The 19,594-nt window shown below is 45.1% G+C and overlaps 1 protein-coding gene across 3 annotated transcripts in view; it reads right to left on the bottom strand.

Moving 5' to 3' along the window:
* The window catches only part of TRPM8 (transient receptor potential cation channel subfamily M member 8), a 107,457-nt gene that overhangs the window by 30,199 nt on the left and 57,664 nt on the right, over positions 1-19,594 (bottom strand). For all 3 annotated transcript variants that reach the window (XM_084779685.1, XM_084779687.1, XM_084779686.1), the window contains 8 exons: positions 14,807-14,909; positions 13,107-13,225; positions 8,781-9,071; positions 7,184-7,279; positions 6,187-6,316; positions 5,667-5,812; positions 4,339-4,451; positions 3,506-3,722 (listed from right to left, as the gene is read on the bottom strand). In XM_084779685.1, coding sequence (XP_084635811.1) covers positions 3,506-3,722; positions 4,339-4,451; positions 5,667-5,812; positions 6,187-6,316; positions 7,184-7,279; positions 8,781-9,071; positions 13,107-13,225; positions 14,807-14,909 — 1,215 coding nt within the window. The remainder of the gene's footprint in view (positions 1-3,505; positions 3,723-4,338; positions 4,452-5,666; positions 5,813-6,186; positions 6,317-7,183; positions 7,280-8,780; positions 9,072-13,106; positions 13,226-14,806; positions 14,910-19,594) is intronic.

Here is a 19,594-nt window from a genome sequence, read left to right as displayed (position 1 = left end):
AACGGAATAACTTGATTAGTGTGATCTTTTCTAAATGTATACAGAGAGGAAAGACTATTACGTGGACTCCACACACCGGGTCTGAAGAACTCCAATCCAGCTAGCTGTCTCACCTCTTCATTAGCCTACCTGTTCAGAATCTAGCTACTAGGAGTCTGAGGGTCTGACCTCAGGGACAGTTCAAAACAGGGGACGGTGGAGTCAGTGACATGTGGTGCTGAGTCCCATGAAAGGCAGATGTTCACATCTTCCCATGAACTCACCCACCTGAGTCCATCTTTGACTCGGATATCCTATTTCCTACTTTGTCCCTGACCCCAAGGCCTAAACAGGATGGCTAAGGTGCCCATCCTGGGAATAGTGAGTTTCTCGGATCCACCAAAGTCCTGCAAGCTGGGATGCAGGAGGGAGGCAGGACACACAGCTCCAGTAGCCAAAGGACGAGAGAGCATTACTGGATCACAACGGAACGGTCAACTCCCCCAGGTCTGGGTGGCCTGGGGCAAACCATGTTCCACTGTGGGGAGCCAGGCTCTAGGTTGGGACCCTGGAGAGGACACAAGAGTATCCATTTATCTGGGCAGTGCTGATCCCCAGGGCACCAAATGCCATTTGCTATTCCATGCCTCATAAGATGAGAGTGGTTGGCACAGGCCCTGCCCACCTGTCCTCTCTTTCATCCCTGCTGGGAGGCTGGTACATAGCGATCTGTACAACCCCAGTGCATCCTCGCCTGAGTGACTTCAGAAGCTTGACCCATATTATGGGAATAATAGACAGAGGAACCCTGGGCCACCAGAATGCCACGGCAAGGAGAAAAGACATTGGGTTTTGCTTGTTTGTTTGTTTGTTTGTTTGTTTGTTTTTAATTGACTAGAAGCCTCTTGTCTAAGGGGGAAAGCACAAAGCTAAGCTGGGTATATAAACTACCAGGATGTGTTCATTCTCTTTTGCCCTGTGATGGCCTCCGAACTAAAGGGAGTTTCGGAGAAGGCGGGGCGGAACATTTTAAACAAACATCCCTGATACCTGCTTAGCTCCACTAGGAGTGAGTTAACAACTATTTGCATTGTTGACTGTCTAGGTTAGATGTCCTATGTTAGCTGTGATCATCCCCCTCTGAGCAAGGGACATCATTGGTCACCAGAGAGCATGGATTTCTGAGTCCCAGACACACACACAAAACAATATCTTGTTTAGGGTTTTCCCTAACAACTGTGGATCTAGTCCATTAATTAAGACTGCATAGGCCTGCAGAGCCTTTCCTTGAAGGAACCTTAACCCAGTTTAGGAATCCAAAGACAAGAGTCTGCAGAAACGAAGGGGAACAGCACCCTCTAGTGACAGATTCCTCAAGGACAAGACTTGACGGCAATGGTGTGCCTAGGCCACCAGGATGTCTCTGCTCTGAAGAGAGTAAGGGCAAGGTCCCTCTGTCTGTCTCCTCTTCTCTGACCTCAGTTGTCATAACCATAGTGACCCTTAGGAGTTACTTATGAGCACCCTGCTTGTCCCTTCCTGTATTACAAACACATGTTCACAGCAACGTGACAATGCCAGCTCTGGCTTCAGATGTGCACAGCAAATGAAAACCTAAATCTTGATGCTGTTCTGTGGGCCACCAGAGCATGTCGGCACTGGGGAGCTCAGAGGACTCCCTGATGGGATCAGTACAAGAGGTGACAGCCTGATCCGGGCTTCTGTTTTTCCTGGGAGTCTCTTTAGTAGAAAATACACTCAGAGAAGGGACCAACAACGGAACCGAGCTACTGCATATCACTTACTGCCTCTTTCAGCCCCAGCTGGGTTTCTTCCTTCTCCTCACCTCTTTCCTTCTTTGGCCCTCTCTCCCTCTCCCCGCCCAATCTCATAACTTAATCTCCTATTGGCCATGAGTCAATTGATCCTCTGGCCAGCAGTTCTTCCCTGAATGTTGTGTGCCCTGCCCCCACCACCACAGGATACCTCAGCCCCACTCTACTAGAGACACATCACAAGCCACAAGGAGAACACTGGGAAGTAAAGGCTGGCCACAGGGAGAGAGGCCGTATGGAAGTGCTGTGGACCGAGCTGTACCTCCAGACTGAAGGCCTCAACCCTCTACCTGGGAACATGACCGTGGGTGGAAATTAGGTCACTGCAGATGGAACTGGACAGGTCGAGATGGAGTCAGATATGACATGACTGTTGTCCCCAGGAAACGGAGAAAGTAGGACACACCTGTACATAGAAAAGGCACTGTACAGACACAAGGCCAGGGATCAGAGTGTCACATCCACAGGGCACAGACTGGCAAAGGTGGCCAGAAAACTTTTTTAGAAGCCAGGGAATAGCACAGAGCATTCTCTTTCACAGTACTATATGAGATCAGCCCAACCCGCACCTTCATCTTGCACTTTTGCCTTCCAGAACCGTATGCAGCGCACTGTTTTGTTTTGTTTTGTTTTTTTGAGACAAGATTTCTCTGTGTAGCCTTGGCTGTCCTGGACTCGCTTTGTAGACCAGACTGGCCTCAAACTCACAGCGATCTGCCTGACTCTGCCTCCTGAGTGCTGGGATTAAAGGCGTGCGCCACCACACCCGGCTTGCAGTGCACTGTTACTCAAGCCATCTTGTGTGGGTTTGGTTTTTTTTTTTTTTAATCTTTTTTCCTCTACTTCCCCTGACAATCCACCACCTCCCACTACCTTACCTACTGGTCAAGAAGACAAGTACATAGGGCCTTGGCATCACCGCTCCCAACCCTCATAGCCACAGGAGACGTCACTTATTAAGACAAGCCCAGGCTAAGACTAGACAGACCAGCCCTCAGAATCCTTTGCAACCCGGGAGTCCTGGAGACTGTGCATAAAGGTCTATCAGAGAAAGTTAGCATGACAACATAAGCCTACTTAGTGTTCTTGGACTAACAGGACCTTCCAAGGGGGAGAACATCACTGTTTGCCCCTTCAAACCTCTTGCATCACTGGGCCTCGTACTAAGTAAACTGTAAATACTCTGTAAGTTGCAAATACTTGCTAAATGGATGTATTTTAAGGTTCGGGTCTAGAGAATGACAGAGAATCTGAAAGGCCTTTCTGAGACCATTTTCCACCAGGGGTTAGGACAGTGCCACCTTCACCATCGACATGAATCTCTTCAACATCTGCTGTCTCAGTAAGTACCTGCTCCATGGGGTCTGGGATAGAGTTTGGATTCAGTGGTGCAGCAAGGATCCCAAGAATCTGCACAGTCAACAGTTTCTGGGGATGGAGACTCATTGGTGGAGCAATTCATCCACCCAATTGGGTTTTGGGCTCCCAAGATACAGCTTTCATGGATCGTCTGGATGGGCTTTCATGATGTAGCTGCCTTTGAGTCACCCACTGTCTTGTCAGGTACCCCAATAAAGTCACTGGTTCCATACACTAGGCACGTGTGGAATCACTTCTTTAGTGTGTCCTGTCTGGGACGAATAAACATTTATTCACATCTCCCTGGAAAGAGTGATGCAACACTTGCCTACCTGCCTCACTTCGTCACAGAAGAGGACGAAGACCAGGGCGTAGAGGACCAGCTCTGGCGTGTGTGGCACCGAGTGAAAGTCCATGAGCAGCACGTAGGCAAACAGCAGGAGGAAGGCGATGTAGAAGACCACGTTCCAGGAGAAGACCACGAAGGGCGAGGTGAAGAAGGCCACGTAGCACCACAGCAGCTTCTTGTGCTTGTCAATGGGCTTCTTCCTAGACCGAGGCAGAGGCAGGACAGTGTCACCAGCCACACACATGGATACACACTGACACACTTCATACATTCTCTCTCTCTCTCTCTCACACACACACACACACACACACACACACATGCACATCATACACACTGACACAGTCAAACACACTCACATACATTCATACACACTGACACTGTCACTCATACTCACACATGCACAAACATACACACTCGCACATAGTCACACAGACATACATACTCATACATGTGCACACACTCACACATGCACTTGTACACACACACACACACACACACACACACACACGAAGGACCATGGCTTGCTTGCTGCCACAGACAAAGAACAGACAGGGTAAAACTGGATCCCAAGGCTGACCAAGACAAAATTCAAAAAAAAATTTTTTTTGGAATTATTAGAGAATCCAAATTCAGCCTCAGATGCTAAACACAACTTCAGGCCCACCTTCCTGAAACCCAACGCAGGAAAGAAGATGCCAGACCAAGCACACAGATGCCACAGTGAGTATTCTAAGTTCTAGGTGTACAACCATTTACACAAATGTTCAAACACGCACACAGATGCTCACACACATGATTAGATGTCCCAGTCCACACCTAAAAGATACGAGGCCACAGCCCACCAGGGGAATGACGAACAGACACAGGATGATCTTCCAGTTCTTTGTGTCTCTGGAGATCTCTCCATACCATTGCTTTGAAAGAAAATTCTAGAAGGGAACAGAGACGGAAAACACAAGTCCTTATTGACGTAAGTATATGGGGGACAGGACATAGTCCTTCCAAGCCCTACATACTCCCAAAATATCTAAGCCCTATATCAATGCCTTTAGTCTTTCAGAGAAGGCATAAAGAAATAACTTAAAATTCTGTTTGATTTTCATGTCTTTTTTTCCCCTAAATTCGATTCTATGAGTTTTTAAAGAGATGGCTATGTGAGTGAAAATTGACTAAACCTATGAATTTTTAACTACCACAATTCTTTTTTGTGTAAAGCTTAAACAGGGATGTGTCTGCCCCTTTCTCCTCAGTGATGCTGAGTTCAAAGGCAGGGCCAACGCACTCTGTGGTGTCCCCAGAGTTCCTGGCTGGAGGCACTGGCATGCTTTTATTTGGAAGCTAAAAGGAAGCCAGGAAAAGAGAGGATGAAATAAAGGCAAGAAGACACTCCCCTGACTCTGTGTCAGCTTCTGAAGGTAGGCCAGGAAGGGCGTCCATGATGGCAGAGACTGGAAACGTCAGGTTGCCACCAAAAGAGAGATGGGGACAAAGAACCTGACCACATTAAAAAAAAAAAAAAGCCAACCGGAAGGAGTTTGGCATGAAAACAAAGCAAGGGAAAGCTGAAGCCCAGTCTTTGCCACTAAGGGGGCTGGGGCTCTTGTGCCGTGGCCACAGCCGTGCCCTTGCCTTTCCGTTGGGAGAAGGACAAGTACCAAATGCTTCTTCTCCTGTGAGCGCTGCCATGTCTTAGACCACTGGGGGTTACACCCTTAAAGGGACTTTGGTTCCTCCTCTTCCTCACCTTCTGCTTCCTGACTGTCGTGAGGTGAGATCTACCTCAACCACATGCTCTGGCCATGTCCTGCCACATCATGTACCCAGAAGCAATGGGCACATCCAGCCATGAATAAAACCTCCAAATACTGTGAGCCAAATTAAACCTTTTCCTTTTAAAGTTAATCACCTCAGGCATTTTTGCTACAGTGCTGGAAAGTTGACTGATGCACTCTTGTACCATCTCCTGAGGTAAGACTTTCCAGAAAAGCACATGTGTCATCATCTTCTTCCATATCGTCACCCAGGTACTCCCTCAATGATTTTTACATAGGATGGGGAAGTCATTTTCTTAATGCTACTGATGCCATGTGATGCCAGGCTCAGCACATTGCTGATACATTTTTCAGGGCCTTGCTTTTGTTTACCTGGACCCCAGGCTGAGCGATGAAATGCTGGTCTGTAGCCTCCACTGCCAGCTCTAGACAGTTGCTCCCACCCCAGGCTTCACAAGAGTAGACCAGTAGCTGCTCCGCCAAGTCTTCATCGCTGCTGTAACACTCGGTGAATAGCTCTGTATCATCAGGGAGGGGAGAGTGGGCTCAGCTGGCAGACATGGCACCTGGCCTGCCTATCTCCAGTCAGAACCTTAACAGAATGGGCATGAGGATCCAGGCATACAGGAGGCGTCGAGAAAGCTGTCCAAATGTGAACCTTACTGCAGAGATGTTTTCCTTAGACACACATAGTTGGTGGGGCTCTTTAACGCAGAGGGTGTTGACAGGTGCGTATGGAACTGAGCTGCCTTAAACACCTGGGGAGACTCCTCTCCGACGTTCTCTGGGAAGGACCCTGGATCTTCTACCTCTCCTTACCTAAACAAACCCTTCCACTTCCCCCCTAAGCCTTCTGGGTGGGATATCTTGGCAGATACTACCGAACACTCACCCACGGCTCGCGTCTCATACTCATTGGCCAGTTCCTCCGATTCCCCAGCAGCGTTGATGTCATTCTTAACTTTGGCCAACGTCTTCAGAAGCTTGCTGGCCCCCAAGGCCGCCAGAGTGCAGCCTTTGGTCTTTTGGTGGGCAGGGATGGGAAGACGTCGGTTAATTCATAATCTCTTCAAGTGGTGGCGTCAACATTAACTTTTGGAAATAGGAAATGGCCAAGTCACCTGCTCATCAGGATTCAAAATCAGGTTTGCGATGAGCCTGGAACAGACTCGGGCCACAATAAGCTTTTCGTGGTCTCGCACATGGAATCAGTATATAAAAAGAAAATAACTGGATAAACACTGCAAGACATTAAGCGTCTAACAGCAGGTAGCATGGCTGGCCCATTATTTCAATTTATCATATGGTAACAGCCAAATACAGGGAGAAAAGAATGAGAACACCAAAGACCTGAGCCATCTGACTGAAGGCTGTATCTGAAATCAGCAGTCAAGGGCTGAAGTGGAGACGGAAGCACGGGTGTCCACAGATTCATTTATAGAAATAGTGACGTGCTAAACCACAAAGAAAAGTCTCAGCAGGTAATTCAAAAAGAATTTTTATAGGCCATAACAGAATAAAACTAGGAATTCTTATTTTTATTTTAATCTTGTCATTATTCGGTGCTGGAGATAAAGCCCTAAGACTTTTTACAAGTGAGGTAAGGGCTTCGAAATGAATTTCTTAAGTCAATTTTCAAAGCTTCTTATACTTGGGGGAAAAATAGTGCACAGACACATGAGGAGCAAGAGTGTGTTGGAGGACCCCTACATGACTCCTTTCTGGGCACCGCCCATCCTAGGCGTACCTCCAAGGTCATGCAAACAGAGGCTGGACGATGGTCCTGTGTCCCAGATACCCCCAAATTAGGCATATGAGTGTAGGTTAGTCCAGACTTCTACACTATAGTGTGTATTTGGCGCCAATTCAATGTGGGCCTAGATATTTACCTGCTCCCAAATGACCTTGGAGAGTTCCTTCTTGTTCTGAAGGATGGCCCAGATGAAGAGAGCTTGCAGGGGGTGCCGCGTGGTGAGAGTTGCATCCTGCCAGGGATCAGAACAGTGGGTCACCACATGCAAGTGTAGCCCACTTTAGGCACACTATTCTCACAGGGAAACGAGGCAGTCAGAAAGCCCCAAGAAACAGGCCTCCTGTCTGGAGACCTCTGGAGCTCAGGGCTGAGTCTGTTTCAGCAGCGCGGTGATGTGATTCTCTTCGCTCACTGCAGCCCAGCAGGTGATGTGATTTGACACAAAATCTTTCATCTATTATAGAAGACAAAGTATGACTACACGGGAAAGTATAAAAGGGGTGGGGGTGGGGCGGGTGCCGAGAGCAATTTAAAGACTGAACGGCTTCTGATATGCCATGGAGAAAGCAATTCCTCTCCATCCTACAGATCAGGCTCTCAGCTAGGGAAAAAAAAAAGTGTTCAGACCTAATCTAACTTTCCTGTGGCTTACGACCAATTGTTAGCACGTAGAATGTGCTTATTTCTTTGGAGTGTTATTCAAAGATTGCAGTCCTAGCTCGTATTTAAGATTTTGCATCTTTCAAGGGACATTCCAGGTGGAAAGTGGCCGTGTGCGTCCCTCTTCAGGTGACTTGATGATTTTACTAAATTCTAAACTGTATATAGGAGGCCCAGCGATGTGCTGCGTTAGTGATGTGCTGTGTTTCAAACTTTTTTTTAAACATAAATAAGCATCAAACAGAAGATCTACACTTTCAATTAAACCACCAACCGAGTTTATTTACACACACACACACACACACACACACACACACACACACACACACACACAACTTTAAAATGTCTGAGTCACAAATGACAATGATCCAGCTTGGGTTTCTCCAGAAGCAAACAATCCTAAGATAAGAATTTGAGGAAAGTGTGTTATTTAGAGAGTGAGGAAATGAAGTCAACAAGAAAGAGGCCAATAGAAGGCACGCCAGCAAGCAGGTGGCCATGGTGTGTTACCAGGGGCTTATTTCACAATGGCCCTCTAAATGAGGAGCAACTGGGGCACTCACGGCACTGGCCTCTGGCCAGAGCAAGTGTTGGTAATGATTGCTGATGCTGATGGGTGAAACAGGCCCTACCTGGACTCAGAAAGGAATCCCAGGGGCTTCACAACTGCTCTAATGGAAATATCCACTACTCCACTTACTCACAGAAGAATTACTGGCAGTCCTTCATCCTTTCACCTGGGCATTAGGGAGCTATTTTTGTGAACATGAGCAGGGAGCCATCTGTTAGTCGCTTTCCTCCATCAAACAGCCCTAAAAAGTGTGTCACACAAGCCTTGTGATCTAGAAATAATGTAAGTAAACAGAGCCAGGGGCTAGAGCAAGACATCAGAAAACTTGCCCAGTGACTTTATTCTTTTGGAAAGACAGTAGAAAAAAATGTATGACACCCTTATAGCTGCTTTATGGCAATTGGGGGGAAAATAGGAAAGATGGAGGCAGAGAACTGAATTCTGGGAATAGGAAATATAAAGGCTGAGAACTGAATTAAAAGACAGCATCACTGGTACATACATGAAGTTCCACATCCAAGTCCTCCCTGCTGCTTCTGTCCTCCTTCCAGAAGCTTCTACGGAAGCTTGCCACCAACTTCCAGACAAAGGTGAGGAGTGCGTCATTGTAGGAGTTCTTGGCAATCTGCAAGTTCCGGTACACTAGAGTGCTGAAGTGGGCGGAGAAGAGCTCGGTGAGGACGTCATTGGTGAGAAACTTCTGCAGGTTCAGGCCATTCTCCAGAAAGAGGCGGACAAACTTGGGCCTGTCCTTAATGAGGGCCGTGAACATGACTTCCTGAAGGTCAGCGGACTAAAGAGAAACAGTAGGAGAGAGCTCATACCATAAGGCCCATAAAGAAAACACAAGTGTCTCTGTATTTCAGCCACAAAATCCTAGTATCTTCAGCTTCCTGCTTTGACAATAAAATCCATCTTTTCACCATCTAGCTGGGAAAACAGCACAGTGGAGCCTTTGAATGTGACCTGGGCTCTTATTTATGTGGCGATAGCATGCCCACTTAGGCATGACATGGGCCAGGACCTGGCTCTGCCACATGGCATAAAAAGTATCAGGGACCGGAAGCCAACAATGGGAGTCTACAGCAGACAATGACTATGAACCAATTGTCAACACTGCCAGTTCATGCTGTCCTTCCTAGGTGCACTCTAGCCTTCCCTACAGTGATAGAGTTCTCACACAATTGCCAAAATGGAACCCATCAAGCCACATACTGTCTAGCAAAGATCTGGGGTGTGACACAGCAGTGAGTCACTGACACCGGGGGTTGGCTACCTGAGTCAACATTTTCTGAATGTCTGGTTAAAATTTTCCTATAGAGCTTTCCCAGGACTCCTTTTTTCATCCTTATTTATTCTTAGACAGGGTCTTAGCTTGGTAGCCCAGGCTGGCCCGGACCTCACTACATAATCCATGCCGGCTTTGGATTCATAGCAATCCTCCTGCATCAGCTTCCCCAAGGTTTAGATTATAGGCAGGAGCCATGAGTCCCAGCTTTCCTAAGAGTCTAAAGAAAGATCATTGTCTGCTTCTTCCATGATCCAGTAGTTTGCCCAGTGTATCAGTTCTTAGGTGTAATATATGACTGCCATGATATTTATTACAAGTTAGCTTCATTGCCAGCCCTCATAGATCCAAAAGGTCCTCAAGAGTTTATTCCTGGCATTAAAGGTGGAAGGTACAAGGTCTGAGAACACAGAAACCTCCAGCAGAAGTCTATGGCATCTATTCCCAGAAACTCAAGCCCACTGGTGCCCTTTGATTCCAGCACTCCTCACTGACAGCAGCCTACTTCACTCCTGGGCTCCTTGTCTGGCCCCCACTATAATGGCAGCATCGGTGCTTTTCATATCTGCCTGATGTTGTTTACTTAGACTCACACGTTGCCTAGGGGAAATTGCTGAGGGTTCTGTGGGTACCCAACTCTTTAGGTCTCTCTGGGATCATCAGGGCAGAGGTTCATCTGGAAAGAGTGGTAGGTACGTTTTCTCCACTGTCCTCAAAGCATGTGTCCATTACACTCACTATCTTGCATTTCATTCTGCGTGTGTGTGTGTGTGTGTGTGTGTGTGTGTGTGTGTGTGTGTGTGTGTGTTCCCATTGGCCCCACACTGGACAGCATGAGGCAGTGGTTCTCAAACATGAGGACTTGTTACAGCAGATTCCTGCCAGTCGACCTTACTTCTAACTCAGCAAGCTTGAGGTGCAATCCAGCAGCTCACACCACCGACAGTTTTCGGGGTTATCCTGTCATTAGTTCTAGGACCACACTGAGAACCACTTTTATACAGGAAAGGAAAGGCTTTGCAGGCAGACACATTTTTGTTTCCAAATTTTGATTCTACCATTCTCTAGTTCTATGAGTCAGAACCTAGATCTTGTCCTGGCTTCAATCTATTTTGTTCTGTTTGGTGAAGATAAAACGAGACAACCCAGGCCGTGCTCCTTCAGACGTTCCAGTTCAGAGCAGCCCCCCCCCACACACACACACACATCACCAGGAACCCCCGTCCTGGAGCATCCATGGTGCTCTGACTCATTTGTCAATGAAATGAGATCATCTCTGCTACGGGTTGATGTGAGTAACTAGGAAGCCAGTGTGTGCATTGTAAAGCGCTGCATGGTGCCATTTTAAAAATTTACTTTTAAGTGGATAATAGTATAGAGCTTAGTAAGAGGCAGTGTTCTAAGTCCCTTAGAAACACCATCTAATTTAATCAGCGTAACAACACACTGAGGGAAGTGCTAGCGCTGTTCTCTCTGTTTTCAGGCAAGCCTGACAAATATTTAACAACAGTGCTCTGAGAGGAACACAGGCACTGATGCAGCATCTGCTGACTCCTATGATGTGCATACTCCTGCCATGGTGAGCTTTCAGCTCCTAATATGACATCCCTGGATGCAGAACCAGGAGCAGATCTGGCAGGGCAGCCCACTGTATTAACAGTAGATGGTAGCACACAAGTTACCTCCAAACACAAGTTCTAAATACAATAAAAGAACTAAAAGGTCATGAGTTGGAAGGGGGGCACTGTATGTGCATGGTGCATGTGTGTGAGTGTGCAAGTATGCACCCCTGTTTGTGCTCATGCAAAGATCAGAGCAAGACATCACATCTCTTCCTCTTTCACTTGCCTCCTTACTGTCCTGAGGCTGGACCTCTTACTAAACTTGAAGCTGGCCTCTCCGGCTAGCTTGTCTAGCCAGTGAGCTCTTGGCATCCACTGGTCTCCATCCCTCAATGCTGGCCTTTCAGACACACACAGCCACACCTAGATTTTTGTGTGACTGCTGGTGATTCGAACTCGGGGCTTCATGCTTGCAAAGTCAATGCCCTGACCCACTGAGCTATCTCCACAGTCCGCACGGTCATTAGCCTTGATCACCTCTTACCTTTGATTTTCATAAAAATTTTTATTTAAATTATAAGGTTTCACGATTTGATTTTCACTAATGACCGCATTCAACAACCAACCCCCTAGATCTATGAAAACATAGCAGCTAGTTTTTGCAAGCCAGGAAGAGTTGGCTCCTCCATGGCACTGAAAGAGCAGGCTGACCCAGGGCATGGGTGAGAACACACAGACAGCTACTCCAGCACTCAAACTCTTCAGTGTGCCCTTCCCCCTAAGCACCTTCAGATGACTTAATAAAATTAAGCACACACTGCTCCTATGTGTCTGACTTTGCTTATTTACCACATGACCTTATTTAAATAGGACAGTTTGCACAGAGGGACTCGGTTATGAATCAATTAATTAATGTACTTATAATTCTACTTTCCCTCCATTAACTAAAGCCTTGTGAGGTGTAAAAGGCTTCATTATGTTGCTAAGGCCAAACACCAGACACTGTTTGCTAAAGGGATGGATAACTCAAAAATTCATGAGCCATGTAGTAGTTCCACTACTGTCATTAAAATTGATCATATGTTAATGTAAGTCATGTCTTAGTCATTGATGATCCGGTGGTATGCCTGAGAGTGTTTTCTTAAACCTGGCTGCTGAAGATGGAAACTGAGTTATGTAGACATTCAAATCCATCCATACATGTGTAAAATCAAATATATCTTAACTGCCCATAATGACTTCAACTAAGTCAGAAGATTAAACACAGATGCACAAAGATGCACCTTTATAAACCTCTGTTGGGTGGCTTTATTGTTCCTCCAAGGCTGATTGAACTTTAGGTGTCTGCAAGTGGTCTCCCATAAATTGGCTGCTAAAATGTTTATCAAACTGAAAATACAGAAAAGTGATCTGCTGGAAATTTTTTTTTTTTTTAGTTTTTAATGACATGTGCGACTTTCATACTGGAGCCACTCATTTGGCCCAGGGAGTCACAAGTGCCTCACCTTAGACACTGGCGAGGGTCTTCAGCAAAATGGTTCCACTTTCCCCTCATTCATCCCACCCCCTGACAGATCTACTGAGATTTGGATGGGTGAGGAAATGGCAAAAGAATGCTGCTGTCTTGATCTTTTCAGTCAAGCCAGATCAATAGTGCCCACACCTCCACCCATCCACTCCTGAGAGAAGACCCACAGCTCCACATCACATGACCTTCTCTTATCCCCTGGCAACAGGGCTGTACATTCAGGATAACTTACATTAGAGCCTTTGGCTATATTATCTGGTTGCAAGAAACCTACGAAGACAATGTCATTATCCCATCCTACACTCAAGGAAAGTGAGGCTGGACACCACTGATATAGCAGAACAAAACAATTGCTAAGATTCTAGATAGACGACCTTGCTGGATAGGGACCATCTGTTGTCGAGACTGTTGTCCACGCTAACCCAGGAATAGCCCCGAGACCCGTGCTACCTCCCATCGGCGGTCATTGGTGAAGATCTCATCACTGGCAAGGTCCAGTTGGTTCCACTCCAGCAGAAGCTTCAGCTGTCCGTTCCAGTTGTCTTTATCTTGCTCGTTAGTGCTGAAGGCTGGAAGCGGGCAGGAAGGAAAGCAACAGACCAATGGGCCATGCCTTAAGAACAGACCAATGGGCCATGCCGTAAGAAGCCAGGCTATTCTATCCAAATATCAGCCACTCATCAAAGCAGGTCTCATGGAATCAGACAAAACCACCATTTCCTTCTATTTCCACTCACAATAAGCTGCGTTGCATATGCCCTGAAGTCTATAACCATCAACCCAGATCAGAATATCTTTCCGCTACATATGAATACAGTGTAACTAGGATATAGTGACATGTTTTCATAGATTGAGGCTCCTTAAGTATATATTCCAAAAGTTGTATCTGACTTATCCTATATCTAAATCTACAAAATAATTAAGCATATCACAGCAATGTATTTGTTATTATACGAGTGTAAAATATTCTCCACAGGCTCCTGTGCTTAAATGTTTGGTCTCCAGCTACTGGCACTGGTCTGAGAGGCTGTAGAACCTTCAGGAGGCATGGCTTAGCTGAGGAAGTGGGTCACAGGAAGCAGGTCTTAGAGGCCCAACTTCCAACCCAATTTCTTCCCTTCCCCTTCTCTCCCTACTCTCTCTTCTCATCTGTCTGTCTGTCTGTCTGTCTGTCTGTCTGTCTATCTATCTCCACCTCTACTATCTCTATCTCTCCTTCCTAGTCCATCCAGATAGGAGGAGCCGAGGAGTGTTAAGCATATGCTCCAACTCAGTGGAGCTGCCTGTCACCTCCATGATACATTACATCCTTTAAAATCATAATTCAAAATGAATCCTCCTCCCTTACATTGCTTTTGTCAGATATGTGGCCACGGAAATAAGAGAAGTAACTAATACAGCATACATGGCTATTTCCACAGCCAGTATTTTCTATATCTATGTGTCCATATGACCTAATTCTATTGTAATAAATAGCACTATTGACAACTTCTGACAAACACAAGAATGTTCTAATAAATACCTAATGGTCACATTACGCTCCGTGTGGTCCCAGCTCTTCTCTATATACTTTGCATTTGCTGGCCAGGTGTTTCCATCTAAAAGACAAGGCTTTGCTAAGGGTAATTGCACTTCAGTGGAATATTTTATTTGAGACAAGAGTTCACTGTGCAGCTCTGGTTTCCTTGAAACTCACTCTGTAGGCCAGCATGGTTTTGTACTCATGGAGATCCACCTGCCTCTGCTTCCTGAGTGCTAGAGTTAAAGGCATATGCCATCATCCCCAGTTCACTTGGATAGAATTCTAAGACAGCAAAGACGTCCTAGAGGTCAGTCTAAGAAGCTAGACTAGGAAGCTTCAGATGTGTGAGCCCCTGAAGTTGAATTCCAAGTTATTTGTGGTGTGTGTAGCACATGGACATGTGTGCATGTGAAGCTTGTGTGTACACGCTCTTGGAAGCACAAAGTCTTTACAACATTTTTAAAGGAGTCTAATACTCCAAAAGTACTTTAAGCCACTGTTAGAAACAGTTGTTTGCAGAGAGCCTTGGTTACACTTGATCAACATTTTAGTGACATAAAACTTCTTATTCTGTGAGATACATCCATCCAAGGAAATTCACCTTATACACGGAGCCAATGTCACTCACCTTTGTACAGTGCATAGGAAATGGCGTTGCTCACAATCTCATCTCCAGCCTCTTCCATCTTAATAACTGTGAGTAGGTGGGAACTCTCAAGAATTTCTTTGAGCTGGTAATATGTCAGGAAGAACGTTGTCAACCAATTGATCTTGGGTACAACTAATATAAACCTTTGTAAACATATCTATTCTTTCACAATTTCATAGGTAGATGCATATATAATATCTTTGATCCTAACACACATTCTTATCATCTCTTATTCCCTTCACCTCCCTCTAAACCCTTTCTTCTTCCCAACAGGTTTTCCATCTACTACTGTGAGTTCTCTCTCTCTCTCTCTCTCTCTCTCTCTCTCTCTCTCTCTCTCTCTCTCTCTCTCTCTCTCTCCCTCTCTCTCTCCCTCTCTCTCTCCCTCCCCTCCCTCTCTCCATATCTCTCTCTCTCTCTCTCTCTCTCTCTCTCTCTCTCTGTCCCACAGTATTTAATTAGGGTTGCCTACATGAGCATGGATACAGGATTATTCACTTGAGCCAAGGTAACGTTACACTGCTGAGGATATGACTTCTCTTTCCTCAACAACAATTTACTACTTATAGCTCCCTGGGGAGAAGATGAGGTTTTATATGAGTCTCCCCGCCTGTGATTATTCCATCTTTGTCTTTAATAACCACATATTGAGAATTATAGATCTCCTTCCTCATCTACATCAGCTAAACCCACAACCCCCACCCCCATGTATGAAAACACGAAACACTAAAGACACCAATTGTCTGGTAAGTAAATGAATGAAGAACAGGCAATAAAAGCCAATGTAAACTTAAGTGTGGCTAGTCATAAAGTTTGAGAAAGGAAGAAGGAATAGTTCAAAAGCATACAAGAAGAAGCCAAATGAACAAAAGATGAAATAGCTTTAGATGCTTGAATGAATGGTATCCAGCATGGCTCATATTCAGATACTGTGGAAAGTTGAGATCTTTATGGGCTCAGAGTAGTTGTGTGGAATCACTGTGCTATAGGACTTGGTGCTACAGAGATCTTATATTATCCTTTATGGGAAACAAATATATTATCCTTTGTGAATTTTTTTGTAGTGTTTAATTTTTAAACAGATTCTTTGAAAAAGCATCTAATTGCAAGGCTCCAGGTACTGGCAAGGATGGTGGCTCCGTGAAGAGCTCCTCCCTCAATGGAAAAAGCAGGCCTGCCTTGGTCAGCTTCAGTTTTAGATGATGGTGATTTCATTAGCAAAATTTAGACCTGGACCTTCTGGGTCTATACTGGGCAAGAGCCAGGAGTCTCATGGCCTTGCTGTTGGAAGATAGCAAGATATGGACTGAGAACGTTCTGGGGACAGCTATTAGGAGGTGAACTTTTAAGGCCCCTGTTCCTTGGGAAGGGGTGATGACAAAGGCTTGGGTTCAGAAAACGCACAACCAGACAGGGGAGACAGATCAAAGCATCAGCGAAACACAAACTATGAGGATTTTGAGGGAAGGGAAGAGATGAGCACAGCAGATTGAAGCCTTTGTTCAAACCAAAGGAATGGAATCCAGGAAGAAATGATAGGTGAGGCGTCAAATCTAGGGCCCAGGGTAATGGAGCACACTTGAAGCGGGCAGCTCCATGCAAGGAGGACATCTTTGATTTTGCAATGAAATGGGAAAAAAAAGAAAATAAACATGAATACAGAGCACAGTGACAGATCTAGAGAAGGTTTGTGGACCCTCTAACTATATTGCTTCCCACACTGCATCTCCTCTCATCCTGTGCTTGACTGCAACCAGTACAAGAATTCCTGAAAGCAAACCAGACCTCAGTTTCTCCCTGCTTCTGGACTTTCAATGATATCTCATGACAGTTCATCAAGACTCAAACTTGAAAACTGTGCTCAGATAACTAACTGCCTGTTCTGGTCCCTCGTAAGCTCTCCCACTCACAAATGTATCTGCTCTGCCCTCATTCAATTCTTCAGATATATTAGCTTCTCAGCTCTGGACTTTTGTGCATGCTGTTCCCGCCATCATGATGTTCATCTTCACATTAGCCTCTCTCCATCCCTCAGATTCTGGTTCCCACATCACTTTATCTGAGAGACTTCCACAAAGCCCCACACCACACCACACCTTCTCTATCTATACTATATTTCTTTAGAATACGCCATGATGGTTAAAATTGGTTGTCCACTTGACAGAATCTAGAACCCCCCTAGGAAACAAACCTGGCAGGCATGCCTGTAAGGAACTCTTTAGATTTGGTTCTAAATCTAAATGTGGGTGGGTATCCTTTGATGAGCTGGGGCCCAGGGCTGAATAAGAAGGAGAAAATGAACTGAGCCCCAGCATTTCCCCTCCCCCATCTCTTTCTCTCTCTGCTTTTGACTACTGAGGCAACGTAACCAGCTGTCTGATGCTCTTGCCAGCATGGTTTTCCTGGCATGATGACTGTAGCCCCTAGAAGTATAAGCTAAAATAAAACCTTCCTCCTTTAACTTGTTCCTTGTCAGGCATTTGTTCACAGTAATGAAAAAAGTATCCAATGCACACTCATTTCAGTTTGAAATAATAGAGTGGTTTTCATAATAATGTCACATGAGCTTTTTTTTTTTAACTTATGCTCCCTGTGTGAGGCCATAGACACAATTCTTGATGTGACCAAACCAAATCTAGCACAAGGTGCACCCATAATAAATACCAACCAAAGGAGCAGAACATGAAATAGCTTTAGATGTTTGTTCAAATGAATGGTATCTAGCGTGGCTCATATTCAGCTACTATGGAAAATCAAGATCTTGATGGGCTTGGTAATTGTGTGGAATCGCTGTGAGGGAGCTTTTAGGGGAGAAGGGGAGCTCCCAGGGGCAGAAGGAGAAGGATTTCTTGGAGATATGAAGTAAGCATAAATTCATCTTTGGAGGTCAGCCATCTATCCACATGACCAGCAAAGTCACTCAAGGAAGGTCAATGTTGGAAGGTTGCTTATATATTTCACTAATTTACATATTTATTAGTTAATAATCCTACTCTCACATTTGGTCTTTGGGAATCTGTACCAATCTCACAGCCCCATATGATTGCATAGTAAAAATGTCAGAGTAATTTTCATTTTTATGTATGTCTTCTGGTTGACATGATTAGAAATGAATATATTTAATTAGATGTGATATGAATCAGATATGAATAACAGAAATGATAATATGATCAAAGGCAGCAAAATTACCCTGACATTTAGCTTAAAATGAATTGCCTATAATAGTTTTCTTGAAGTAGAAATAAAAATCCCTCTTAAAGAATGGAGGGACCATTAGGATTGTTGTGGTTTTGGACATATCATGAACCAGACTCCAGGTGCCAACTTGTAGAAGGCTTAGGAAGTCGTTGGAATGGACCCATGTCCATGTTAGGCACACAAACTAATGGTTCTCTGTTCCTTCTTCTTTGGGTACCCTGGCACTGACCACTGAATTATGTCTAACCAACACAGGACATGGAGAGAGGTAGCCAGGATATGACACCTACAACTAAGATTGGTCCGTGCACCTGTTAGAAGTAACTAAACCTATACAGGTATGTGATGTTTAGAGAGTCCAACATACATCGCCACTTCATAGAGTAAGCACCTTTCCCCTTACCTATATATTTTCATGTGGAAATAAAATCAAGGAATGAGTTTTCTGGCCACTGCCTACCACTTTGCTACCCAGGTGAACAGTGAGTTTGACCTTCTCTAACCGGATCTTTGATGGCTATCTTCACTGGTACCTGTGGCCTGCACAATGTGATGCTCTGGTAAGGAGGCCAGGGTTCGTCACATACTGACTGTGATGTGTGGGTTCACCCAGTGCACTCTGGGACTCAACACAAGGAAGGACACCCATGGCTGGATGCCTCTCAACCTCTTTGTTTAATTCCGCCTTCACCTTCCATAAATGTCCATCTTCATCTCCATTTGCCTTGTTCTTGTGCTACACTTGGACATGACAAAACAAAGCCCCTGCAAGAGCTTTCCTACAAAACCACCAGAGTTACCTTTTGGTGTGAATATCTTTTCTAAAAAAAAAAAAGCAATATCTCAGTAGAAAGATCACATGCCATCACAAGGCAAGCCTGACCCAGCACAGGCGCGGTCTCTTGGCTATGGGGATAAAATTCAACCATATTTCTAGGTTCCAAATTTTAGACACTGGCCTTCATCTAGAAAGACTTGCTTTTTTGACTACTTAGGATTCCACCACTCCAACAGGCTGATGAGCTAGCAATCCTCTTGTGTAATTAAAGGAGTACATTAAGACCAGGTCTGTGGGAATTAATAAAGAGTGCCTGGCAACACAGAATGCTGGGTTAACTTGAGTCATCTTTTAGTCAGCATTTGGCCTGCCCAAGCTTGAAATAAGCAATATTAAGTAAGAAAAAAACAAAGATCTTTTATGTTTGGTGAATGGGAAATTTTATGTTCGGCTACATTTAATATCTTGAGGGCCTCTACAGATACTAAATACTGGCGGAACTATAATCAAGTTTTTAAAAAGCTTGTTGTTATTATTATCCTTTGTACTAAACCCAACCTTTAATTGACTTTATGGTGAAAATAACCCTTGTGCTGTAAGCCTGTAGAGACGAAGCTTCCAGGTTAGTACCAGCATTTGTCTGGTAAGCTGTAAGGGGAAAATTTTAAGTGGCAGCATATGCTCCTAGATATATCCAAACACATATGTGCATTTCTGAGCCTGGAGATGAACCTGCTAACATAAATGGAAGCTCTCTCATGTGCTGAGAAGCCAGGACAACGAGTCAGCAA

Source organism: Acomys minous (genome assembly GCF_964271855.1).
Source record: "Acomys minous genome assembly, chromosome: 4".
NCBI classification, from domain to species: domain Eukaryota; kingdom Metazoa; phylum Chordata; class Mammalia; order Rodentia; family Muridae; genus Acomys; species Acomys minous.
This window is presented reverse-complemented; position numbering and strand designations above follow the sequence as displayed.